We start from the raw sequence: 24,193 nt of genomic DNA, 5'->3' as shown, positions 1-24,193 counted from the left end.
GATGCTACAGTCTCCCTGGGAAGGGCCGCAAAAACTGTTTTAATTTTATCCATTAACTGGGCTTTTGTATTACTGGAAGTGCGATTGGTGTCTTTTTCAACTGCGCCCCATACAAAATAATCCATGGGGTTAAGGTCTGGGGAGTTTGGAGGCCAAACATTTGGACTGGTGAAGTCGTAGAAATTTTCAGACAACCATTTTTGACTTTTCCCAGAGGTGTGGCAAGGGGCCGAATCCTGCTGCCATACATACGGCCTACCATTGGCTACCCTTGTTATCCAGGGCTTGACTACAGTTAGCAACTCCACGAACAAAGCCCGAATTCCAATGCCAGGGTTCTTCAACACCTGTTCCTTCAGATTTGCGAGGAATTCTGCTGTACGAACGCAATCAGATCGTCTGCTAGGGATCTTTCTTCTTGCTACATCCTTGTAGTCACCATTGCAAGTCTCTAGTTCATGCCTGATTGTTTTTACTGTATTCAGGGAGCATTGGGCAGCAGTCGTAATATCCTTATTTTGATGGCGGGCACGAATCATCATGATACAAGTTATTCTCTTCCATGATTCAGGTGGGTTCCAGCTATCCATCCTTTCTGACATCTTGTATATGAATGAAGAAGGGTCCAAACTTTTAAATGAAGAGAAGTGTGTGTTAATACATGTAACTTACGGAAAAATATAATTAATTATAAATATGTCAAATTTATCCCGAACACCCTGTATAAAAATGGAGAATTACAGAGGTATTTCCCTTCTGAGTGTTCCTGGCAAGATCTATGCAAGTATACTTGAGAAACGGTTGAAAAGAATTGTGGAAGAAAAGCTTGGTGAAGAACAAGCTGGATTCAGGCCAAATAGAGGCTGTCAGGATCAGATCTTCATTTTACAACAAATAGTCGAGAAAGCATGGGAATATAACAAAGATCTGTATTTAATTGGAAAAGGCATATGACAAGGTGCCAAGAGAGAAGCTTTTCAATAAGCTACAGTTATATGGTGTCAATGGGGCATTATATCAAGCAATACTTAGTCTTTATTTGAGTTGTAAGTCAGCACTTAGAATTGAAGGAAGTACGAGAAGATGGTTTAATGTTAAATCTGGTGTGAGACAAGGATATACATTATCCCCTCTGCTATTCATTATCTATATGGATCACATTATGAAGGAAAGTGGTATTAAACTTGATATCAAAATTGGAGATGTTAATGTCAGCTCTTTGCTTTATGCGGATGAGGTTATACTTCTAAATAAATCTGCTACAAGTCTGCAAGATTCTCTGACTAAATTGAATAACTGTTGTAATAGATATGGTATAAATCAGCAATAAAAAGACAATGAAAATAGGCAGAATCATTGAAAATGTCAACTATGTCGTGAATGGAGAACCTGTGGAACAAGTAAAACATTTCAGCTGCTTAGGCACGATTTTTAGTGAGGATGGTAAATTAAATATAGAAATAGACAACAGAATCAGCAAAGCTGGTATGGTGGTAAGTCAATTGAATAAATTCATATGGAATAAGAGAGAAATTAGTCAGAACACTAAATAAGCTGTATTCAAGACAGTGTTCAAACCAATTTTAACTTATGGATCTGAGAGCTGGGTCAGAAGTAAAACACTTGACCAAAGACTAGAGACTGCAGATATGAGAGTCCTAAGAAAGATTAGAGGCATGAACAGATGGCATCAATGGCAATATCATATTTAAAACGCAGATATTAGCATAGAACTTGACATTGTCAGCATTCAGGAATGCGTTAGCAGAGCTAATCTGAGGTGGTATGGTTACTTAAACAGAATTGGCAAAGAAAGATTAGCAAAACACGTGTTCCCTGCCAGGTTGGCAGCAAAACGACCCAGTGGAAGACTAAGTTATAGGTGGATTGATACGGTATAATGTGACTTAGACCATAGAAATATAAGATCTGATAATGTTGGAGTCTTGACAAGTAACAGACTGATTTGAAAATTGTAGATAGGAAGTTAGTATTGATGTAATTTTTTTCATGTAGTACTATCATATCCTGTACACCCCTTGAGGGTACATGGCAGGAATATGATGATGACATCTGGAGTGGGGCTCCAAAATGCTCTACTCAATACAGAGGAGAGCAATTAGACTAATAAATGACCCATCCCTCACCAACTCACTCCCCCACTTTCACATAGATGCCTGGTCTCTGCAATCTGTATATTCTATAAATATATTAATGGGAAATGTTCATCTGAGACAGCATCAATAATTCCCCAATCCTGTACTAAGCCCATTGGAACACATACGACTGCCGCCCAACATCCTTTCACTGTACACCTCGAAACCCACAGAACAAATTTCTTTTCCTTTTCATTCATCCCTGCTACTGCAGTTCTGTGGAACAGTCTTCTCCCAGACGTATTTCCCAAGAAATACAACATACAGGTGTTCAAATCTAATGTAAACAAGTTTCTCCTTTCGCAACCCACCATATATATCGTACTAACGTGCTATAGGTTGACCAGCCAACCTCCTGTATATGGGTCCAACATAAAAAGAAGAAGAAAAAGAAAAGAAATTAAAGGGAAAACAAAAAATATAGACGATTTTACTATGTTATATAGCGGATGGGCCAATATATAACCACTTCTACTGGAAGGTAAAGGTGCCAAGAAATTATTTTTTCATCCTTTATCCAAGTGTAAGCAAACAAAGTTTGATCGTGAAGTGACTTCACATTAATTGCCTTAGTATCCCATAATGCAAGGCACATTATATACACATGTATAATGCTATGCATTATGGCAAGAGCCACTACCCAGACTAATTTCAACATTTATTGAGCTGAAAAAATAAAGGGGTGCTCATCATAGGCCAAGAGTAGTTATTATAGGATGGCAAGAGAGGCTGATAGTATTAGGAGAAAAAAACCACAGATAGTATGAGATATAGAGAAAAGGGTCTCTGCTCTTTTATATATATTTCATATATATAAAATTTTTTTATATATTTCATATAGCCAAAGACTGTCATTTTCCTTTTTCACCAGTTTCATGCCGATGAACAACCAGAAAACCAATTGAAACTAAAGTGCAAAGATGACATACCCAGGTGGTTAGCCTTATCTGAGTTAACTGCCTCGAGTTGGCCTTCTCTGTCTGGGATTACTCCCCATTTATCCTTGCAGTTGACCGTTAGACCACATTGGACTGAGGTGAATGGGACATTTAAAAAACCTCCCATATTAAAAATACCCCCTGGTGAATATTGCATAATGTTCACCAGGGGGTATTTGTCTACACCATCATGCAATTATAAATGATTGCATGATGGTGTAGACCCCATAATGTGGGGGGTCTACACCATATAGCCAAAAATTTGATATTTCCTGGAATGCTTCTTTCTAAATACAAAAATCATCTGACTGAACAATAAAATTTCCACAATACAATATTATAAAACATTTGTATGTCAAAGTGCTGGTTTTCAAATCCATGTTTCTTCCTAACCTTCCATAAATGGTATTTTAATTCATTAATTATAAAAATCAAAATTCTCTTCCCATTGCTGACAGGTGGTGAGTACCCACCACCTGTCAGCAATGGGAATACTGTTTTCAATCGGTAATAGATGTCACAGATTGGGTTCCCGATGTTGAAGTACCTCCATGTGAAGGTATTGACTGGAAGGTGATCATATGCAATTCTCTGAGCAAGATCCTTCCTGTTAGGGTATCCTTTCAACTTCAGTAAGTTATGAAACAAAGTGTTGTTTCATAACTTATTGAAGATGATGTGTACAAGTTCAAGATATAAGAAAAAGCCTCAATGATTATATTATTGTTGATAGTGTGGTATCTTCATGCTGTTTCAGAATACAGAGTGTAAGAGGAATTGAAATTAGAAGTGACCATCACTTAGTTTTAAGGAGACAAATGAATATCACATTGAAATGAATGGTATGTAAAAAAAGTTTTAAAAAGATAAAGTTATTTAAATATGCTTTGTGCACATGTTCCATTAAAACTCTAGGCCAGTTTGTGTTTCTTCTGTAGTTGTTAAGATTTTGGAGAAATTAGTGAAAGATCGTATACTGCATTGGGAAGATGAGGGTAACGTTATCTGTGAGGGTCAGCATGGATTTAATAAGCTACTTTGTAAATTATTACCATTTCTTTATCCTCTTCTTTCTTCTTTACCCTTTCCATAATGGATATCAATAAACAGTATTCTATATATGGTCTGATGAAGGGCTTATATCCTTTTCATTGTAATAACTGTTTGTATGGCTTTAACATTTTTGTGTCTTCTCAGCTGTCTTCTTATTTCCCTTTCTTACTGAGCTGTTTGCGATATAGTCCATGGCTTGCATATACCATATACGACATCCCATCCTTTCATTCCTTTCTGAAACTTATGCTTGGCAACATTTAATTAACTTCCTGCAGATCACATTAAAATTATAATAGAAACTTCTTTATTTGAAGAGGAACATATTAATAAACACTTGTTTTATTTTGTTAATTTATTAAGTAACTCAGTTTTACCATTGTATCGTTGATGCCCTTAGTGAAGAAAAACTGCATCAATTGGGTTGCATATTGCTTTTACCTTGGCTGCTGGTGTGATTTCTGTTGGCCTCTGGAATCACTGCAAGGCAAAACAAAACTATGTATAGTAGCTCTGTACAAATCAAGCATGCATCTTAATTTGTGCATTGTCAGAAAAAAAAAGTAGAAGAAAATGAGTCTTCTCTGAAGCTGCTGATCAGCTGTATCCCAGGAAAAAGTTTTTAAAAAGCAGATTGTGCTCTTGGGAAAGTTTTGAATTTTATATACAATATGCAGTTCCAACTTGTTTAAGTTGTCCAATTTATGTATAAAAAGATTATTTATAAATTTTTATATATGAAATATATGGCAAAAAAAAAAAAAAATCTATATTTCCAAAATAAACAGAATTTTACATTACATTTTCAGAAAGTTTAACACCTCTGATCCTTGAAATACAGAAGCAAAAAAATTTTACTCATATCCTGGCAGGAGCTGATGCATTTGGCAAAGTGTGTATTTTTCATTTTATTTCATTAGTTAATATTTAAAGCTAATGCCAAGCTTATACATTATCATCTCCTTTCTGAAAATGCACATTAATTGCTATTTCTTATATTTTGCTCAAGGTCAGATTGGGATCTTAAGAGAAAAAATACAAGAATATAGAATCATATATGCAGATGCTTCAACTTATATTCGTGAAATGGAAGCACTCGGGGGGGGAGCAAAGACTGCAATCCTAAAAGAATTATGCAGTGAGCATAACAAAAACCCTAGACCATTTGGTTAAAGGTCTAAAGACAAAAGCTCCTAAGTATGTGATAATTTGATACATCTAAATCTTTTGAAGTTGGGATAGTTCCTTAACCTCTACCGGCCATGGTGGATGAAATAGTGAGACCAATTTGCACTTCTTATCCATGTTATTCAATAGGTATTACAGAATCGTATCCAGATTTTACTGGACATCTATAGACATTATGGCCGGTTGGGGTGTCTCAAATCAGTTTGTTAAAGCAACTGATTTGAGAAAAGCAACTTTACATATTCTCAACATATTCCTTGACTTGTATTTATATCATGATCTGACCCAACATCTGTGGGGGAATTTGATGTAGCCATTGATTCTGAAATCTTAATCAAGAAATTTGTAATTATGTAATGAATCTGTAAACATGAAAGCATAAAACTGCCATACACCTGACCTTTAGCCCAACAGCCTTGAGTACCCAGTCATGCTCACTAGGTGGCTTCTTTTAGGACTGTAGGCTTTGCTTTTTTTTTTACCATTACTTCCATGTCACTAACGCACGTAATGCCTATGTGGATATATCTTTACTTGTGTACTGCCCCTGAAGATGCCAGTTTGACTTTGGTAAAATATAGGAAATGATACTTGAATCATCTTAGACAACATCTAAAGAACAATATGGATATAAGCTAATAAGAACAAGTGATCCGATACTAAACCTCAGAATGATATGCAAAAGATTCCATTGGAAAAAGGAGTGGAACATTACATAAAATTGGCTTTAAAACATAAATAAAATATTGCAGCCCATTTGGTATCTCAAGAGTGGTGGTTAAAATATTAGAAAAGTTGGTTAAAGATAAAATTCAGGAATGGATTGATAGGATTATGATACTCTATGGGGGGGGGGGAGCACAGCTTTCTAAAAGGTAGGCCTAGCCCCAGTAATTCCCATTTTATAATAAAATGACAGCAGAATTGTATAAAGGAAATGGTTACACCTTTATACTTCTGGACTTTTAAAAGGCATTTGACAGAATACTGCATGTAAAAACTATGACATAACTATTGCAGCAGATGAGAGTGGCATGGATAGGGGTGGCTGACAGATAGACATCAGAAATTGAAGACAATCAGCCACCATGATTTGACAAAATACATCATGATAACTCACCAGAAAGAAGAACAAACTGCTCAAAATGTACTGTTTGAAGAGACAGATATCCTAGAACACAAAAGTATATTATTAAAAATTTGTATTCAAATAACAGGGAAGATGCCCCCCTCCAAAAAAAAAAAAAAAAAAAAAAATAGGAATGAAAGAAATAGATTCCCCTTCAGTTCTAACTGAAGAAGTAAGAAAATCACTAAAAGAGTGAAAGGAAAATTTATTTATTCATATGGAGTTTCCTCCCTTTTTCTACCCCACCCCTATTGAGGCGAGGCGAGCCCACTCATGGGGGGTTAAGTATTTATGGCTGTAGATCTGTGTATGTTCACGGGGCCGGTTTTCCCGCTTGTGGGATGAAAAACACCAGATAAAATGGCGGAAAAAACCCTACTGCCCGCTCCCAAGACCAGCTAACTTCGCTATGGCTGGGGAAGATCCTCATGTCCTCAACGGGAATCGAACCTGGGACACTACTTTCCCAGTCATATGGTTGCGATGCGGACAAGGAAAATAAAGGCAGGTGATTTAATTTTTGATTATAGTATCTTGCCAAAAACTATGGAAAAAATTCTCCTAATTTAAAAATAAAACATTGAGGTGTGCTGATTTAATGATCATTTAGCTTAATCAGCAGTGCCTTGAAATTATTTATTTGAGTCATATTGGACAGATTTCAAAACCAGATAAAAAAAATAATAGCTAAAGAACAACATGGATATAAGCAAAGTGATCCAATACTGTACAAAAAAAAATCTATCTCTACTTCACTGATTTTGAAGAGCATTTGTCACTGTCTCTCATGACAGATTTAAGGAATCTTAGAAAACATGGGTTTGGACTTAAAAGGTTTAAGGATAATATAAATATATGTACTAGAATAAATAATCTGAAATAAAACAACACACTCTCACAATGAATAGATATAAAAAGAGGAGTCTGGCAGGGATTTATATATATTATCATCATTGTTCTTGAGGATTTTCTCAGATAGGGTCATGCAAGAAATTGAAACACAAATGGTTGGTGGAAGAAACATAAATGACTAAGGTATGCAGGAGTACTAATCATTGAAAATAAACAGGCTCTGCAAAGCATAGTTAATAAAACAACCAGGAACAAAAACATTCATAATTACCACTGATAAAGCAATGAATAAAAACTTAAACATAACTTTAAAGGGGAGTACCCCATAGTGACATGCATCTCCAGCCTGGAGCCACACATCCAGCATCCTCAGGCTACAGAGAGTGCAAAATAAGTGTTTGCGCATGATCTTGGATGCTCCGTGGTTTGTAAGGAACGTCCAACTGCATAGAGATACAAACATCCCTTATATCTACTCCTTCCTACTAACTACAGCGGAAAAATTCTTCTCAAAGATCTCTACGCACCCCAACGATCTAGTTAAACAGGCAGCAAACTATGATGAAACTGACCTCTTCAAATACAAGAGGCCAAAAGCCATCCTGAACACTTGCAACAATGACTAATCTCTGTGCCCCCCCTCCTCCCTTCCCAGAGCAAGCTCACAGCTCATAAATCTTTCCTTCAATTCATCCTCCCTATCAGACAACGGAGAATAAAAGCATCTTGCTTCACCCTTCTAGCCAATGATGTTATGTTATGTTAAAGGGGAGTAGATTTATATCTCCTGGAAGTCTGATGGAATATGTAAACAAAAAAAAAAAAAAGAAGAAGAAGAAAAATAAAAAGAATACAAATAGCCAAAATAGCATTTCTTTACATGAAACAAATAATATTACTTGCAGTAAAAAAAAAAAAAAAAAAAAAAAAAAAAAAGTTGGCACTGGAGATGTGGTTGCTAAACAATGAAATTCTTATGCTATACAGTATATAAGGATTATAAGGAGTGACTAATGTGACCATCACAGGAAACCTACAAGGGAGAAAAGGTTAAGGCCAACAAAGACATCATTATATGAAGTGCATATAATACTGGACAGACAAAAGTACCATCCAAGTCTTTAGAGATGCACAACATAGGATTAAGTGGAAATCCATGACTGTCACTAGCTGTTATATGATGAAAGATGGCTGTGCTGACATAGCTTGGGGAAGACTTATACATTTTGACAGTGGCTTTGACACTGCATATGAGTGCAGCATATGCACAAAGCTTATTTTTAAAATTAGCTTGTAAAGCATCATTTAATTTAATGTCATGACACAAATTAAAAAAAGAAATCCACTTCTGGGTAGTCCCATTTTACAGATTAAAAACAATTATTTAAGTTTGGCTATCAGAAGGAACCATACAAAGTTTGTTGGAGTTCCTTCTTTCTCATCCTACAGATGGCCATACTGATGAAAGTAATAATTCTTCTAAGAATAACAAAGTTACAAATTTTATTGCTGTTTTGTGGTTACATTGATATTTAATTTATACTGTAGTTTGTTGCAGAGTAAAATGAACTCTGCAAGTTCTTTTTACTAATTTTTATTTTTTAATCTTTATGATGTATATGTTTGCAGAGATCTCAAACTTATCAAATTATTAAATAATAATAATTTATTTTTGTATGTGTATATGTTGCATAGATATTATTTTTCTGCTAAATATATTAATAATTTCCACTCATCTTTATATAACTATAGAGCTTGATGCCACGAGTTGCTTCTAAATTGGATGTCTCTCCAATTTCGGATATTATTGGAATCAAAGGTTCTGACACATTTGTAAGGACAATTTATGCAGGTGGGAAGCCTGAGCATTATTTTTCGTATATTTTGTAGTTGCTGTTTTTCTGTTAAATTCAGAGTAATAAAGGAAAATCTTCAAATATGCACTAGAAATTTTAAAAAAGCAATTTGTTTGTTGTTTTTCTTTAATTATTTTTTATTATATCAATTTATATTTATTATCATCTGTTTATTCGTGTTTAATTTGTACATTAATGATATAGGAAATGAAAGAAAATAATCAGTTTGCTGATGATAATGCAAAATTGTATAGCATATTAGTTAATGATAATGGTTGCCAGTTTAATGGAGAAAAGTGTAAAGTTATGTGTTTTGTGATGAAAAAGATTAAAGCTACTGCATTGTTGGAACCGTACTCGATGAAATTGAGGAAACCAGAGATTTGATGATGATAGCAGATAGGGGATTGAAGTTCAGATACTGTATTTATAAAACTAGGCAAGCAGCTCATAGAATAACTTAGTTATGAAGAACACACACACAAAGTAGATATAAGAAAATTACCATTCCTCTTTATAGGGCACTGATGTGGCTACTGATTATTATATACAGGTATGGTAGATATTATGGATGGAGTCAGTATGTGTTCTACACATTAGTCTTTATACTCTATGGAAATTCCTGTGCAGTAGTAATTATCTATATTTGTTACATTTTCTTGTACCGCTTTCTTTATCACAGTAATCATCTTAAATTACTCAAATACCTGTCTTTCACGGGGACCCTTCTACATTACTAGAATTTAGCAGCTTTCGTATCTTCTCTTTATAAGTAGAGGGATCAAACCATAATATATACTCTGATATATAGTTTTACTTTACAACATGTATAATACCAGCAAAAATAAATAAATCATTACCTTGACCATCAGTCCTGAGATAATGATTAGTCTGTGATTTTCTGCCTTTTTTTGGTCCATTTGACTTCTCCAGAGTTCAGACATTAAATAGCCTAGTCAGACAAATTCCTTCACACATCATAATATATGGGCTGATATCCCATCTAACCCCATGGTCAGATTTGTGTTATGATTTTGCAGCATCTAAGCACTCCAGTTTATTAATGTCTTCCTACTGCACTCTCTCATGTCTGTCATGTGGTAATTTTAATGAGTGTTGATAGTAAGGAGATGACAGAAAGTGAAGAATAGTTGAGTTACTGAGTGATAACTTTGCCAGAGTATATTATTCAGGAGGAAATATTTTAGTGACAGATGCTGGTCACCCCTTTTGCCATGTTTTGTACTATTCATAAATGAGGCTGCTAATCACCTTTATATATACCTTTCATAGTATTTTCTTTTTGCAGTTCCTGTTTAATGATAATACTCATCCATTTAACTTCTGATTTATCCTCTTTATCTTTAGAATGCAATCTGATACTCTTTCCTTAAATATGCTATGACCATTTCCTGTTGGATTACTAACATACTCAGTAGATATTGACAGTATACCTCTTTAGTTTGAAAGATCTGCATTCATATCCAGTCTACAATGCAAAGAACCTTCTGAAAATAGGGTTTGTCATCATAAAAAAACCGACAAATTAGCCAGGAAAATATAAATAGCTTATAGAAATAATACACAGGCCTCAAAGCCCTAGTTGTTTCAGGCATAATTCACATCAGATCCTTCTCTTTCAGATACTTATGCCATGGCACTGCTCCAAGCAGCCTTCTACTCACATTCAGCTTTATTCCCATGATTTTTTTTAGATGGAAACTATCAGCTCTATTCCAATCATCTGGAATGTGACCTTTTTTACCAGGCCCTCTGAATTGTAGCAGTATAGCCACTGATAAACTTAATACCACTGTATTTGAGCATATCAGGTTTAATATCATCTGCTCCAGATACCTTTCCACATTTCAGGTTTTTCATGGCTTTCTCTACCCCAAGTGTATATGCACTTGAGGTAGAGAAAGCTCTTCTTTGCATTCTTCTTCTTGAATATTTCTACTATTCTGATACTGCTTGTTTCATTTAACAGTTTTTCAAAATAATCACTCCAGACATCTAGAGCATCCTTATCTTCAATTTTCATGTCATATTTATCATCTCTGATTCATTCTACAGTACTCTTTCCTCCATCCTATTCCTAAGCTTTTTTTAACTAGCTTCCAAAACATTTTGCTGCCTTCTATATTCTTACGAAAATCTTCCCATGACTTTTGCTTAACTACCTTTATACAGAACTGTCCTCAAGGGCTCACTTTAGTGAGTACAAGGTTGGGAATCCCTGGTGTACAGGATATGATATAGTACTGCATGAAAAATTATATCATTACTAACTTCCTATCTATAATTTTCCTCCAAATCGATCTGTTACCTGTCAAGACTAGCATTATCAGATCTTATATTTCTGTCTTCTAATGCACTTTTTACTGTATCAATCCACCTATATCTCAGTCTTCCTGTGGGTCTTTTTCCTGGAAGAGAACACTTGTTTTGCTAATCTTTCCTCTCCTATTCTGTTTAAGTGACCACACCACCTGAGATTGGCTCTGCTAACACATACTGGATGCTAACAATGTCAAAGTTTTTCCTAATATCCTTGTTTTTAATATGATATTGCCAATGATGCTATCGGTTAATGCCACTAATCTTTCTCAGGACTCTCATATCTGCAGTCTCTATTCTTTGGTCAAGTGTTTTATTTCTAACCCATTTCTCAGATGTATAAGTTAAAATTGGTTTTAACATGTCCTTCTATACAGCTAATTTAGTGTTTTGACTTATTTCTCTCTTATTCCATATAAATTTATTCAGTTGACTTCCAACCATACCAGCTTTGTTGATTTTGTTGTCTATTTCCATATTTAATTTACCATCTTCACTAAAAATTGTGCCTAAGTAGCTGAAATGTTTTACTTGTGCTATACATTCTCCTTTGACAATGCAGTTGATATTTTCAATGTTTCTGCCTATTTTCATTGTCTTTGTCTTCTTATTGCTGATTTTCATACCAAATTTATTACAACAGACTTGTACTGGATTTATTTAGAAGTATAACATCATCTGCATAAGGTAAAGAGCTGAGATTAACATCTTCAATTTTGATATCAGGTTTAATACCACTTTCATTCATAATGTGATCGATATAGATAATGAATAACAGAGGGGATAATGTACTTCCTTGTCTGACACCAGGCTTAATATTAAACCATCTTTCTGTACTTCTTTCAATTCTAACTACTGATTTACAACTCAAAGACCACGTTTTGCTTGATATAATGCCACATTGATTCCATACAACTAACTGTAGCATTTTAAATAGTTTTTCTCTTGATGCCTTGTCATGCTTTTTTCAGATCTACAAAACTTAAATACAGATCTTTGTTATATTCCCATGATTTCTCAACTATTTGTCGTAAAGTGAACCTGACAGAACCCATCTGAACCTGACAGCTTCTATTTGGCCTGAATCCAGCTTGTTCTTCACCAAACACCTTTCCACAATCCTCAACCTTTTCTCAAGTATACTTGCATATATCTTACCAGGAGCACTCAGTAGAGAAATACATCTGTAATTCTCACCTTCAGTTTTATTTCCCTTTTTATATATGGGTACTATGAGAGTTCTACTCCAATCATCCGGAATTCGTACCTCTGTCCTGCCCTTCTGAACTATGCAGTGCAGCAACCGTAAGACTCCTCCATACTTGAACATTTCTGATTGAATGTCATCTACTCCAGCTGCTTTTCCACATTTCAGACTTTTGATGAGTCTGAAATGTGGAAAACACATTTCATGTGTTTTCCACATTTGATGAGACTTTTTCTACTTCAAGTATGAATATCTATTCTTGATTGCATGCCTGGTTAGTGTTTTTTACCATTGTGCTGTTACTGATCGTTTCATTTAGATTTTTCGAAGTAATTACTTCATACATCAAGGATATCTTTTGATCCAGCTTTTCTGTCACTTTTATCATCTCTAAGTCCTTTTGGGGTGCTTAAGGGTCAAAGCTGTATAACTGAGAGGAGACCTCCACATAGCCTTTAAAGGAATGCGGAGAACCGACCAGGGCTTCTGACCTAATGTGAAATCCTCACCTTCTCGTGGTGCACCCTGTTGGGTATCTACTTTGATACTGAATGAACGAGGATGGGCTGGCAATTTGGGATTTAGCCGACCGAATTGTATTCTTATTGGTTAAACCAAAATAAAAAATGATGGTACAACATGACAAAATTTCATGCCGGCTGGGGCATCGCCCTGTTAAACAAGGCCCCTGTTGTTTTCACCAGGGAACCAGGGCGAACAGCGAAAAGTCAGCTACTGGAACAAATCTGAAAACAAACCCCAACTCAACATCACCAGAGTTGAAGATCGGTACTATCAACGTAAGAAGCCTGAATGGCAAAGAAATGGAGCTAGCTGAGGAATTAGATAAGTACCAGATCAACATAATAGGGGTGACTGAAACAAAAAAGACCAAAACTGGTGAGATCTTTCTGAGCAATAAATACAAAATGTTATATTCAGGCAATGACAATCAAGGAAAAGAAGGAGTAGCCATAGTATTCAACACAAAATACGGGGCTAATCTTCTTGAATGGCAGTCAGTCTCAAGTAGAGTAATGTGGGCAAATATGAGAATGGGGAACTGGACAATGAGACTTATTTGTGCCTATGGTCCCACAGAAGGTTCTACTAAGGTAGAAGTGGAGGAATTTTTTGAGGCTTTAGAAAAAGCAACTGACACAATGAAAAAGGAAAAGTTGGTCCTTGTTGGGGATGTAAATAGCAGAGTAGGAAATGATTGTGAGACATACAAAAATATTTTGGGAAAATTTGGAGAAAAGAGCAAAGCTAATAATAATAGCAAATATCTGTTGGATTTCTGCTCAGGACATGGACTGGTTATTACTAACACCATGTTCCAACATAAAAATGTGCACAAATTCACATGGAGAGAAGAGGCTAGGAATAAGAAAAGTCTCATTGACTATGTTATTGTTGATAGTGATGTTTTCTCCCTGGTGCAGGACACCAGAGTGTACAGAGGATTTGAAATTGAAGTGATCACTATTTAGTCTTGAGCAGGATTAAATTGAATTTCATATTGAAAAGAATAACATGTAAGAAAGTTTTAAAGCGAATAAAAGTTGAGCAGCTCTCAGATGTGAACTGTAGACTAAAATACAAAAGATTATTGAAGAGAAAATGAAAGAGTTTGAGAACAGGAATCAAACCTTGGAGATTCAGTGGCAAACTCTGAAGAAAACATTGATTGATTCTGCCAGAGAGGCATGTGGTGAGGTTGTGTGCAAGAATAAAAAAATCAGAACTCCCTGGTGGACACAGGAAGTTAAAGAGGCAGTGAAGGAAAAGAAGAAAGCATATCAAAAGTTCAATATGGCAATAAGTCAGCTTTTATTCTTACAGAATACAGAGACAAATGTAAGAAAGCTAAACAGTGTGTAAAACTAGCTAAACAAAAGTCATGGGAGGACTTTGGCAAGAATATAGTAAATAAATATCAATGACAATGAGACTTATTTGTGCCTATGGTCCCACAGAAGGTTCTACTAAGGTAGAAGTGGAGGAATTTTTTGAGGCTTTAGAAAAAGCAACTGACACAATGAAAAAGGAAAAGTTGGTCCTTGTTGGGGATGTAAATAGCAGAGTAGGAAATGATTGTGAGACATACAAAAATATTTTGGGAAAATTTGGAGAAAAGAGCAAAGCTAATAATAATAGCAAATATCTGTTGGATTTCTGCTCAGGACATGGACTGGTTATTACTAACACCATGTTCCAACATAAAAATGTGCACAAATTCACATGGAGAGAAGAGGCTAGGAATAAGAAAAGTCTCATTGACTATGTTATTGTTGATAGTGATGTTTTCTCCCTGGTGCAGGACACCAGAGTGTACAGAGGATTTGAAATTGAAGTGATCACTATTTAGTCTTGAGCAGGATTAAATTGAATTTCATATTGAAAAGAATAACATGTAAGAAAGTTTTAAAGCGAATAAAAGTTGAGCAGCTCTCAGATGTGAACTGTAGACTAAAATACAAAAGATTATTGAAGAGAAAATGAAAGAGTTTGAGAACAGGAATCAAACCTTGGAGATTCAGTGGCAAACTCTGAAGAAAACATTGATTGATTCTGCCAGAGAGGCATGTGGTGAGGTTGTGTGCAAGGATAAAAAAATCAGAACTCCCTGGTGGACACAGGAAGTTAAAGAGGCAGTGAAGGAAAAGAAGAAAGCATATCAAAAGTTCCTGGCAATAAGTCAGCTTTTACTCTTACAGAATACAGAGACAAATGTAAGAAAGCTAAACAGTGTGTAAAACTAGCTAAACAAAAGTCATGGGAGGACTTTGGCAATAATATAGTAAATAAATATCAAGAAGGTGGCAAAATATTCTGGAGGTTGTTGAAGAAGCTTAGGAATGGAGGAAAGAGTGCTGCTGTAAAAGGAGTTAGAGATGATAAAGGTGACATGAAAACAGAAGAAAAAGATATCCTTGAAGTATGGAGTAATTACTTTGAAAAACTGCTAAATGAAACAAGTAGTGATGACAGCACAGTGATAAAAAAACACTGACCAGGCATGCAGTCAGGAATACATATCCATACTTGAAGTAGAAAAAGCCATCAAAGGCTTGAAATGTGGAAAGGCAGCAGGAGTAGATGATATTCAACCAGAAATGCTGAAGTATGGTGGTATAAAAGTCTTAATAGTGGCTGCACTGCATAGTTCAGAAAGTCTGTACAGAGGAACAAATTCTCGATGATTGGAGTAGAGCTCTCATAGTACCCATATATAAAAAGGGAAATAAAACTGCATTTGAGAATTACAGAGGTATTTCCCTACTGAGTGTTCCTGGCAAGATCTATGCAAGTATACTTGAGAAACGGTTGAGAAGAATTGTGGAAAAGCTTGGTGAAGAACAAGCTGGATTCAGGCCAAATAGAGGCTGTCAGGATCAGATCTTCACTTTACGACAAATAGTCAAGAAAGCATGGGAATATAACAAAGATCTGTATTTAAGTTTTGTCGATTTGGAAAAGGCATATGACAAGGTGCCAAGAGAGAAGCTTTTCAATACGCTGCAGTTATATGGTGTCAATGGGGCATTATATCAAGCAATACTTAGTCTTTATTTGAGTTGTAAGTCTGCAGTTAGAATTGAAGGAAGTACAGGAAGATGGTTTAATGTTAAATCTGGTGTGAGACAAAGATGTACATTATCCCCTCTGTTATTCATTATCTATATGGATCACATTATGAAGGAAAGTGGTATTAAACATGATATCAAAATTGGAGATGTTAATGTCAGGTTTTTGCTTTATGCGGATGATGTTATACTTCTAAATAAATCTGCTACAAGTCTACAAGATTCTCTGACTAAATTGAATAGCTGTTGTAATAGATATGGTATGAAGGTCAGCAATAAAAAGGCAAAGACAATGAAAATAGCCAAAATCATTGAAAATGTTAACTGTGTTGTGAGTGGAGAACCTGTGGAACAAGTAAAACATTTCAGCTACTTAGGCACGATTTTTACTGAAGATGGTAAATTAAATATTGAAATAGACAACAGAATCAGCAAAGCTGGTATGGTGGGAAGTCAATTGAATAAATTCATATGGAATAAGAAAGAAATTAGTCGGAACACTAAATTAGCTGTATACGAGACAGTGTTCAAACCAGTTTTAACTTATGGATCTGAGAGCTGGGTCAGAAGTAAAACCCTTGACCAAAGACTAGAGACCGCAGATATGAGAATCCTGAGAAAGATTAGAGGCGGGAATAGATGGCATCAATGGCAATATCATATTAAAAATGAGGATATTAGGAAAGAACTTGTCATTGTCTGCATCCAGGAATGCGTTAGCAGACATAATCTCAGGTGGTATGGTCACTTAAATAGAATGGGAGAGGAAAGATTAGCAAAACAAGTGTTCTTTGCCAGGTTGGCAGGAAAACGACCCAGAGGATGACCAAGATGTAGGTGGATTGATACGGTACAATGTGCCTTAGACGATAGAAATATAAGATCTGATAATGTTGGAGTCTTGACAAGTAACAGACTGATTTGGAGGAAAATTGTAGATAGGAAGTTAGTAATGATGTAATTTTTTCATGTAGTACTGTCATATCCTGTACACCCATTGAGGGTACATCGCAGGAATTTGATGATGATGATGATGAAGTCTTTTTATAGCACTCTTTCCTCCATTCCTGAGCTTCTTCAAGAACCTTTAGGATATCTTGCTGCCTTCTTGATATTTATTGTCTATGTATGCCTAAGTCTTCCCATGGCTTTTCTTTAGCTACTGTAGCTTTCATACCTTTGTCTCTGTATTCTCTAATAGCACAAGCTTACTTATTTTCCAAGAACTTTTGATATGCTTTCTTCTTTTCCTTCACTGTCCCTTTAACTTCCTGTATCCATCATGGAGTTCTAATTTTTCTATCCTTGCACACAACCTCACCACATGTCTCTCTGGCTGAATCAATCAGTGTTTTCTTCAGGGCTTGCCACTGAATCTCCAAGGTTTGGTTCCTGTTCTCAAACTCTTTCATTTTTTCTTGAATAATGTTGATGTATTTTAGTCTACAGTTCACATCTGAGAGTTGCTCAACTTTTATTCGCTTGAAAACTCTCTTACATGTGCTTCTTTTCAATGTGAAATTCAATTTTATTCTGCTCAAGACTTATTGGTGATGAATTCCAATCTCAAACCCTCTACACTCTAGTGTCCTGCACCAAGGAGAAAACATCACTATCAACCATAACATAGTCAATTAGACTTTTCTTATTCCTTGCCTCTTCTGTTCATGTGAATTTGTGCTCATTTTTATGTTGGAACATTGTGTTAGGATTGATCATTGGGTCAAAAGCCTCTTTTTGGTTCTTCATATTCCTTATAGCTCTGGAAGGCTTCTTCCATTTATGTAACTTTGACTGACCCTCCCCTAATTTTTTATATATTATTAATATTCCATTTTGTTGAAGGGAGTTTTATGCATCTGATAAGTTTGTTCTTGTTTTTTGTGTTTTTAATCACTATGTTTGTCTAGTTATCCATGTTGGCTTTCATTGCAATCACTTTCATTATAAATTATTTAATAAAATACATCACATGATGAGTATACATCAGTCTCCCTTTAGAAACAGATCCTATGTGATTACCAGATTGCCATGGCGGTATCTGATTACTTCTGCAGAGTATTCTTGTAGTTGCTTATAGATTTATAAAAATTGCAAGAATGGTGTTACATCATCTTCATTCATTTATGTAGTGAATTATATATCAATTTTACGTGCTCTCCCCACTCCACCCCTTACAATTAACAAGACTCGTCAACAAAGTGCAGATTCCTATCTGTTTCCCTTTCACATTATGTAGTTTCACTGCTCATGAAAATTTCTAATTTGCAGTTTATTGGCAGAATCAGATTTTAAAAATTTTTATTATAGAAATTGTACAGGACCAAAATGATTAAATTTCTGTATTCACTGTGTGCTATGCATCACTCTGTATGGAATATTATTAATGCTGAAATATTTTGTATTGATTTCTGCCTATTTCTAAACTATTTCCATTACCATTTATATATTTGCTTGGCAGGTAATGCAATACAGACTGTCAAATCTAAAGATCCAGTAAAAGTACTAACAGTCAGATTAACTAACTTTGAGGCATGTTCATTATCTACAAATGAAGCACCAGTAGAAAAAGGTAATACATTGGTCCTATGAATACTTTCTGTAACTTGTATCATATACTTTTTATTTCTCTGAATACTTTTAACCTTTAATCATCCTGTCAAAGAAATAGCATTACCTTATTTAAAAAAAAAATAATAATAATAATAATTCCTGTAATGCCACTAATGGTAAAAGAAATAATCTTTTTCAATAATTAATGATGCTGTGTGACACTGAAATTTGACTGTATAGGCAAAGGTAGGTGATTTTAACATAACTAACTGAATTTATTGAGTTAATTAGATTATTATGCCAATATTTCAACTTGGTTATCAAAGCATCTTATTGAGCACAAAGAAACTAAACACAGGCATATCAACAGGAAGGCACACAGACTGAGTGCAAGAGGCAGGATCCTATAGTCCTAACTAGTACCCTCTATAGGTGGGTGATGGAATGTTGCTGAAGATCTCAGTGTGATGGCCAGTTTTTTTTTTTTTTTTTGTTAAAGCGAGACATAACTGACTTTATTAAAATAGTGCTGTGGCAGATTCTAGAAACAATCTCTCAGATTTGCATGTTTTTGTATAAAAGGGATCCCCCATTAGATTACAGTGAATTGTATCCTTGCCATGTCCTGCTGCTTCAGAATGGCTGTAGTGCAGATAATGGATATAGTTCACGTTTTTCGAGGTGTATTTTTGTTGTTCTTCAAGTTTGTCCAAAATAAGTTAGACAAGGGATTCTGTAGAACTAGACATCAGTGATGAGCAACCCACGGGCCGCATGCGGCCCTCCAACTACTAACTTGTGGTACGCTGAAACGTTGCACTTCACATTCAACCGAAGTGTAAAAATTTTAGCAAAAGGCACAGCGTTATCAATATTAAGCATGCATTGATACAAGTTCTTTCAAAACCTAAGCAAATTATAAATTTATAATGGTAATATAATTTTTTTCTTTTAAAAAATTGAGTCTTTACTAATTTTTTTCTTTTTTTTTTTCAAACAGAACCCTGTGTTTAATCAATGAGTTCAAAATCTAGAAAGCACAAAGTTGAGGATGAAAATCGTCACTTTCATTTAATGAAAGATGGACATGCGACTATTTTTTACTTTGTAAAAGACAATGCTGTTTGTTTGATATGTTATGAAAAGATATCTATTCTCAAGGAATATAACATCAAAAGGTTATAAAACTAAACATTCTTCAAAATTTGACAATTTGCAAGGACAGTTGTGCAAAGGCAACGTGAATCATCTGGAAAAAAATCTTAAACAACAGCAAAATGTATTTAGAACTGCTTCATTAACCACAGATGCAGTTCGTGCTAGTATGTTGTTAGTCAAATTTGGGCAAAAGGAATGCTTACTAGCGGTAGCAGATGTCACTTTCCATGATTTAAAAAAAAAAAAGATATAATTTCGAAAATCAGCTTGACTTGATTTACAATCGCAAGAAGGATAGACAATCTTTCACAAAGTGTTGAGGAAATTTTGCAGGGCATATTTCTAAGTTAGAATGTATTTCTTTGACTTTGGATGAAAGTTGTGATATTAGTGATATGGCACAACTTGCTGTCTTTTTTGAGAGGAACAGATTCTAGATTCATTGAATACCAAGGTTCGATGGCACAATGCTTAAGCATGTGTATGATTTGCAGAGCGAAATTCATTTATTCCAAGAAATGAAAGACAACCAGTTTCCAGAATTTAATGACAAGGACGGGATGTGCGATTTTGTGTTGACATTACTCAACATTTTGACGAATTAAATGGAAATCTTCAAGGACAGAAAAAACTTATTAATGAAATGTTCGATAAAATATAAGTCTTTGAAAATAAACTAAAAATTTGGAATCGATAACTGGAATCTAATAATATGACTCATTTTCCAATTTAGAAAAGAAAATCCACTTGAAACGAAAAAATATGCAGAGGAAATACAGAGACTATAAGAATTCAGTTCACGGTTCAAAAATTTAAGCAAAAATGAAACTAATTTTGATATTTTCTCATCACCCTTTAATATAGACGTTGAAAAGGTTTCCGAAGAATTTCAGATGGAAATGATTGACAGCACTGGACTAAGAAATAAATTTCAAAATGTTAGTCTTATTGACTTTTATAAGAGTTGCTTTCCAACTGATAAATTTCCATTGCTGACTACCCATTCCAGGCAAATAATGAGTTTATTTGGTAGTACGTATTTGTGTGAACAGCTCTTTACCAAAATGAAAATTATAAAAAATGGTTATTGAAATAACCTTGATGACAAACGACTAGTATTAGAGTCGCAATATCAAACATACTTTCCAATATTGAAAAGCTTGTTGATGAGAAACAGAACCAAATATATCATTATTTAAATTTCAGCTGCTGCTTAATTTTTGATTAAAAAAAATATGTATGTATACCTGTGTATATATGTGGAAAGCATTACTAATAAAAAGTAAATCAAATTTAAAAAAAAAAAAAAGCTTTTCATTTAAATCTATGTCAAAAATAACAAATTCCACCCCATAAATTAAAATTTTTTGATTAATATATTAACATATTTAATATTGTGTTCATTGCAGCCTCTATGGAATATTAGGTTTTCAATTGTGGCCCACTGAAGAACAAAGGTTGCTCATCACTGATCTAAATGATAGAAGGAATCTGTTGGTTAGTGGATATGGATAGCCTATTATTGATGTTACTTGAAAGAGGACCACATGTTATACCTTTCAAGAACACAAGATGTGTTTTCCGAGGCGTCTCGAATGTGGGAAATGGCGATGTTTTTTTTTAATGTATGGATTGTCATCACTAAAAAAAAGTGTCCCTCATGAACAATTTCATTGAAAAGGCTAATGTGGTTAGAGTATATAGTTCTATCTCTATTTGCTAAAGTTTGGATAACACATACTGCTGGGTGGGTGGAGTGGCACTGTGGTAGATGTACCTTCTAGTGGGTTGTTTTCTGTAGATAGAAAAGGATAAGGATTCATTGGATAGTTGGGTAACAAGGAGCATATAGTTGTTATTTTCCGGTTCACTGGCGAGACAGATCTTCAGGTGTGCTAAAAATGTTTCCAACATATCCTGGCCAATGGAGAACATGTTGTCAACAGAACATAACACAGCCATATTGTGAGTTTGAGAGGGAAGGAGTTTAGTTTTGTATTTTCAAGATGTTCCATAAAAAGATTGGTGGGGAGAGAGGGAGGATATGTTCACACAAAGGATTAAGTCTTTTCCTTTCACTTTTTTTTCCCTCTCTCTCTCTCTACAGTATCAAAGTTGACTTTGGTACATGTTTCACATGATCATTATGATAATTATGCTTTTTTTTTTTCCTCCATGGTACACCAAGGCATTTTGATGTGGAATAAATCAATGCTGTGTTGAAAAAACATGTTGCACGTTGCCATCACTTGCCAGACAAGTGATTGTTAACTGCATCGTGGATAATCTGAATCTTCCATCTGTTGCTCAGTTTTGTGATGGTACTTTCATGTAGTGACTGAAAGCATTTATTACCAGCTAACTTATATCCAGCATGTTATAGTATTCAAAGCATTCCCTGTAATTCTGAAATGGTAATGATGTCATTGCTTTGAATTTTGAATTCATTATTTTGAAAAACTGGAGATGGATTTTTGTGTGTGTGTGTGTGTGTGTGTACACATGGCTCCAAACCATGAAAGGTTTTTGTGTAAACCTAGAGTAAATTTGTACCATAGGTGGGCTAAGGGATTTTTTTCCTATTTTATTAATTTTATGTAGGTTTTTTTTATTTATTTATTTTTTAATGTAATCTGGAAATCCTGCTCTTGAGACCAAACATGGAACTTTTTCAAGCCACTTCAGGCCTCCAGTAAGTGGGACAGTGGTCTCAAATTGAGTAGTAAAATTCATTTGCCACCTAAAGGTACACACAAACATAAATGCCCTCAACAGGTTTCGAACCTGCAGCCTATTGGTTGGCAAGCTGATATGCTAACCGCACCAGCACTATCAGCTCATGCCTGGACAGAAACCTGGAATCTGCATGGAGTAGCATTTGTGAGCTTTGCACTCGCTCACTACATTTGCTTGTATTCTTTGATTATCTCCATTCATCAACCATGAAAGACATTAATAAGCAAATACTGCTGATCAGAAAAAATTTTGCATGTAATTCTGAAATGGTAATGATGTGCCTTGCTGATGTCATTGCTTTGAATTTAAGCAAATAAACAATACTAAAAAAATATATATACTAGAAAAACACTTTGATATCAACTTTACCAACATTTGTGCATTCTGACTGGGAATGTCTAAAATATATTCTTATTATTATATTTTAATATAGTATCTATCTCTCAAAATTTTCTTGCCATATTTTGTTATATTATTTTCTGCCTTTATACTCTTCAAATTCAGATAGCTGATCCCTTTATTATTTTTCAGTGATGCTTGATTTTTTTGCAGTTTAATTATCCAAACAGTGAATGTCATCCCTCCTTGGGGACTTCAAGTTCAACTGATCAATCTGAAAAAAAAATAATTCTGATTTATTTGCTGTTAATAGTGACCTAGCACAAGTTGTCTGTATATATATCCAAGCCCTATTAAATAATTCTTGCTACTCTCCTAGTGACCTTTTCCAAATCAGGTTTTCTTCCAAAGATTCAGTCTAGCATAAAAGCAATGATTTTTTTTTTTTTGATTTTTTGTATCATGACAGTTGGCAGCACTGTTAAACTAATTGTTATTATTATTAAGAGAGACCTTCAGGGAGTCAGACTCATCGAGGGAGGCCACATACTACATGCACCAGCTATCGTACTTATTCTTGAATTCACTCACAACAACCAATGGCAATCCATTCCAATCACACACCCTCTGAGAGGAAAAATCTAGCCCTCACGCCCTTCTTAGCAGCCTTCATTCTCAGCTTCCAAGGATGCCCTCTCGTCCTTTCCCTGCCCTCCATCAATTGAAATCCTGTATGACCCTATCAGAAGTTGGTAAGTCTCAATCATATTACCCTACCTGTCTTTGCATCATCAGCAGATAGCTGTATGTTTTTTGTCAAATCCTTCCCAATATCATTAATGTGTAGGTTGAATAACAGTATGCCAAATACTGATCCTTGTGGTACACCACTTGTTACCCTACCTTAAATTTTGCAGACTCGCATCCCCTATATACCACTTTTTGATATCTGTCAGTCAGCCATACTCTTATCCATGCTAATATTCTATAACCCAAACCCATATTCTCCAATTTATGCAACAATTCTACCATGCTGTATTCTGTCAAAAGCCTTGGCAAAATCCAAAAGTATCATGGTGTATCAATTCCCCTTGTCTA

At 35.0% G+C, this 24,193-nt stretch overlaps 1 protein-coding gene across 1 annotated transcript in view; it reads left to right on the top strand.

Annotated features, from left to right (window-relative positions):
- wal (electron transfer flavoprotein subunit alpha wal) overlaps nucleotides 1–24,193 on the top strand; it is a 117,649-nt gene that overhangs the window by 38,937 nt on the left and 54,519 nt on the right. The window contains exons 4-6 of the mRNA XM_090404187.1: nucleotides 4,957–5,039; nucleotides 9,069–9,168; nucleotides 18,771–18,881. Coding sequence (XP_090260313.1) covers nucleotides 4,957–5,039; nucleotides 9,069–9,168; nucleotides 18,771–18,881 — 294 coding nt within the window. The remainder of the gene's footprint in view (nucleotides 1–4,956; nucleotides 5,040–9,068; nucleotides 9,169–18,770; nucleotides 18,882–24,193) is intronic.

This window comes from Typopeltis vanoorti, chromosome 14, assembly GCF_054136105.1.
Source record: "Typopeltis vanoorti isolate ZY-2024b chromosome 14, IOZ_Tvanoo_1.0, whole genome shotgun sequence".
In the NCBI taxonomy this organism is placed as follows: Eukaryota; Metazoa; Arthropoda; class Arachnida; order Uropygi; family Thelyphonidae; genus Typopeltis; species Typopeltis vanoorti.
This window is presented reverse-complemented; position numbering and strand designations above follow the sequence as displayed.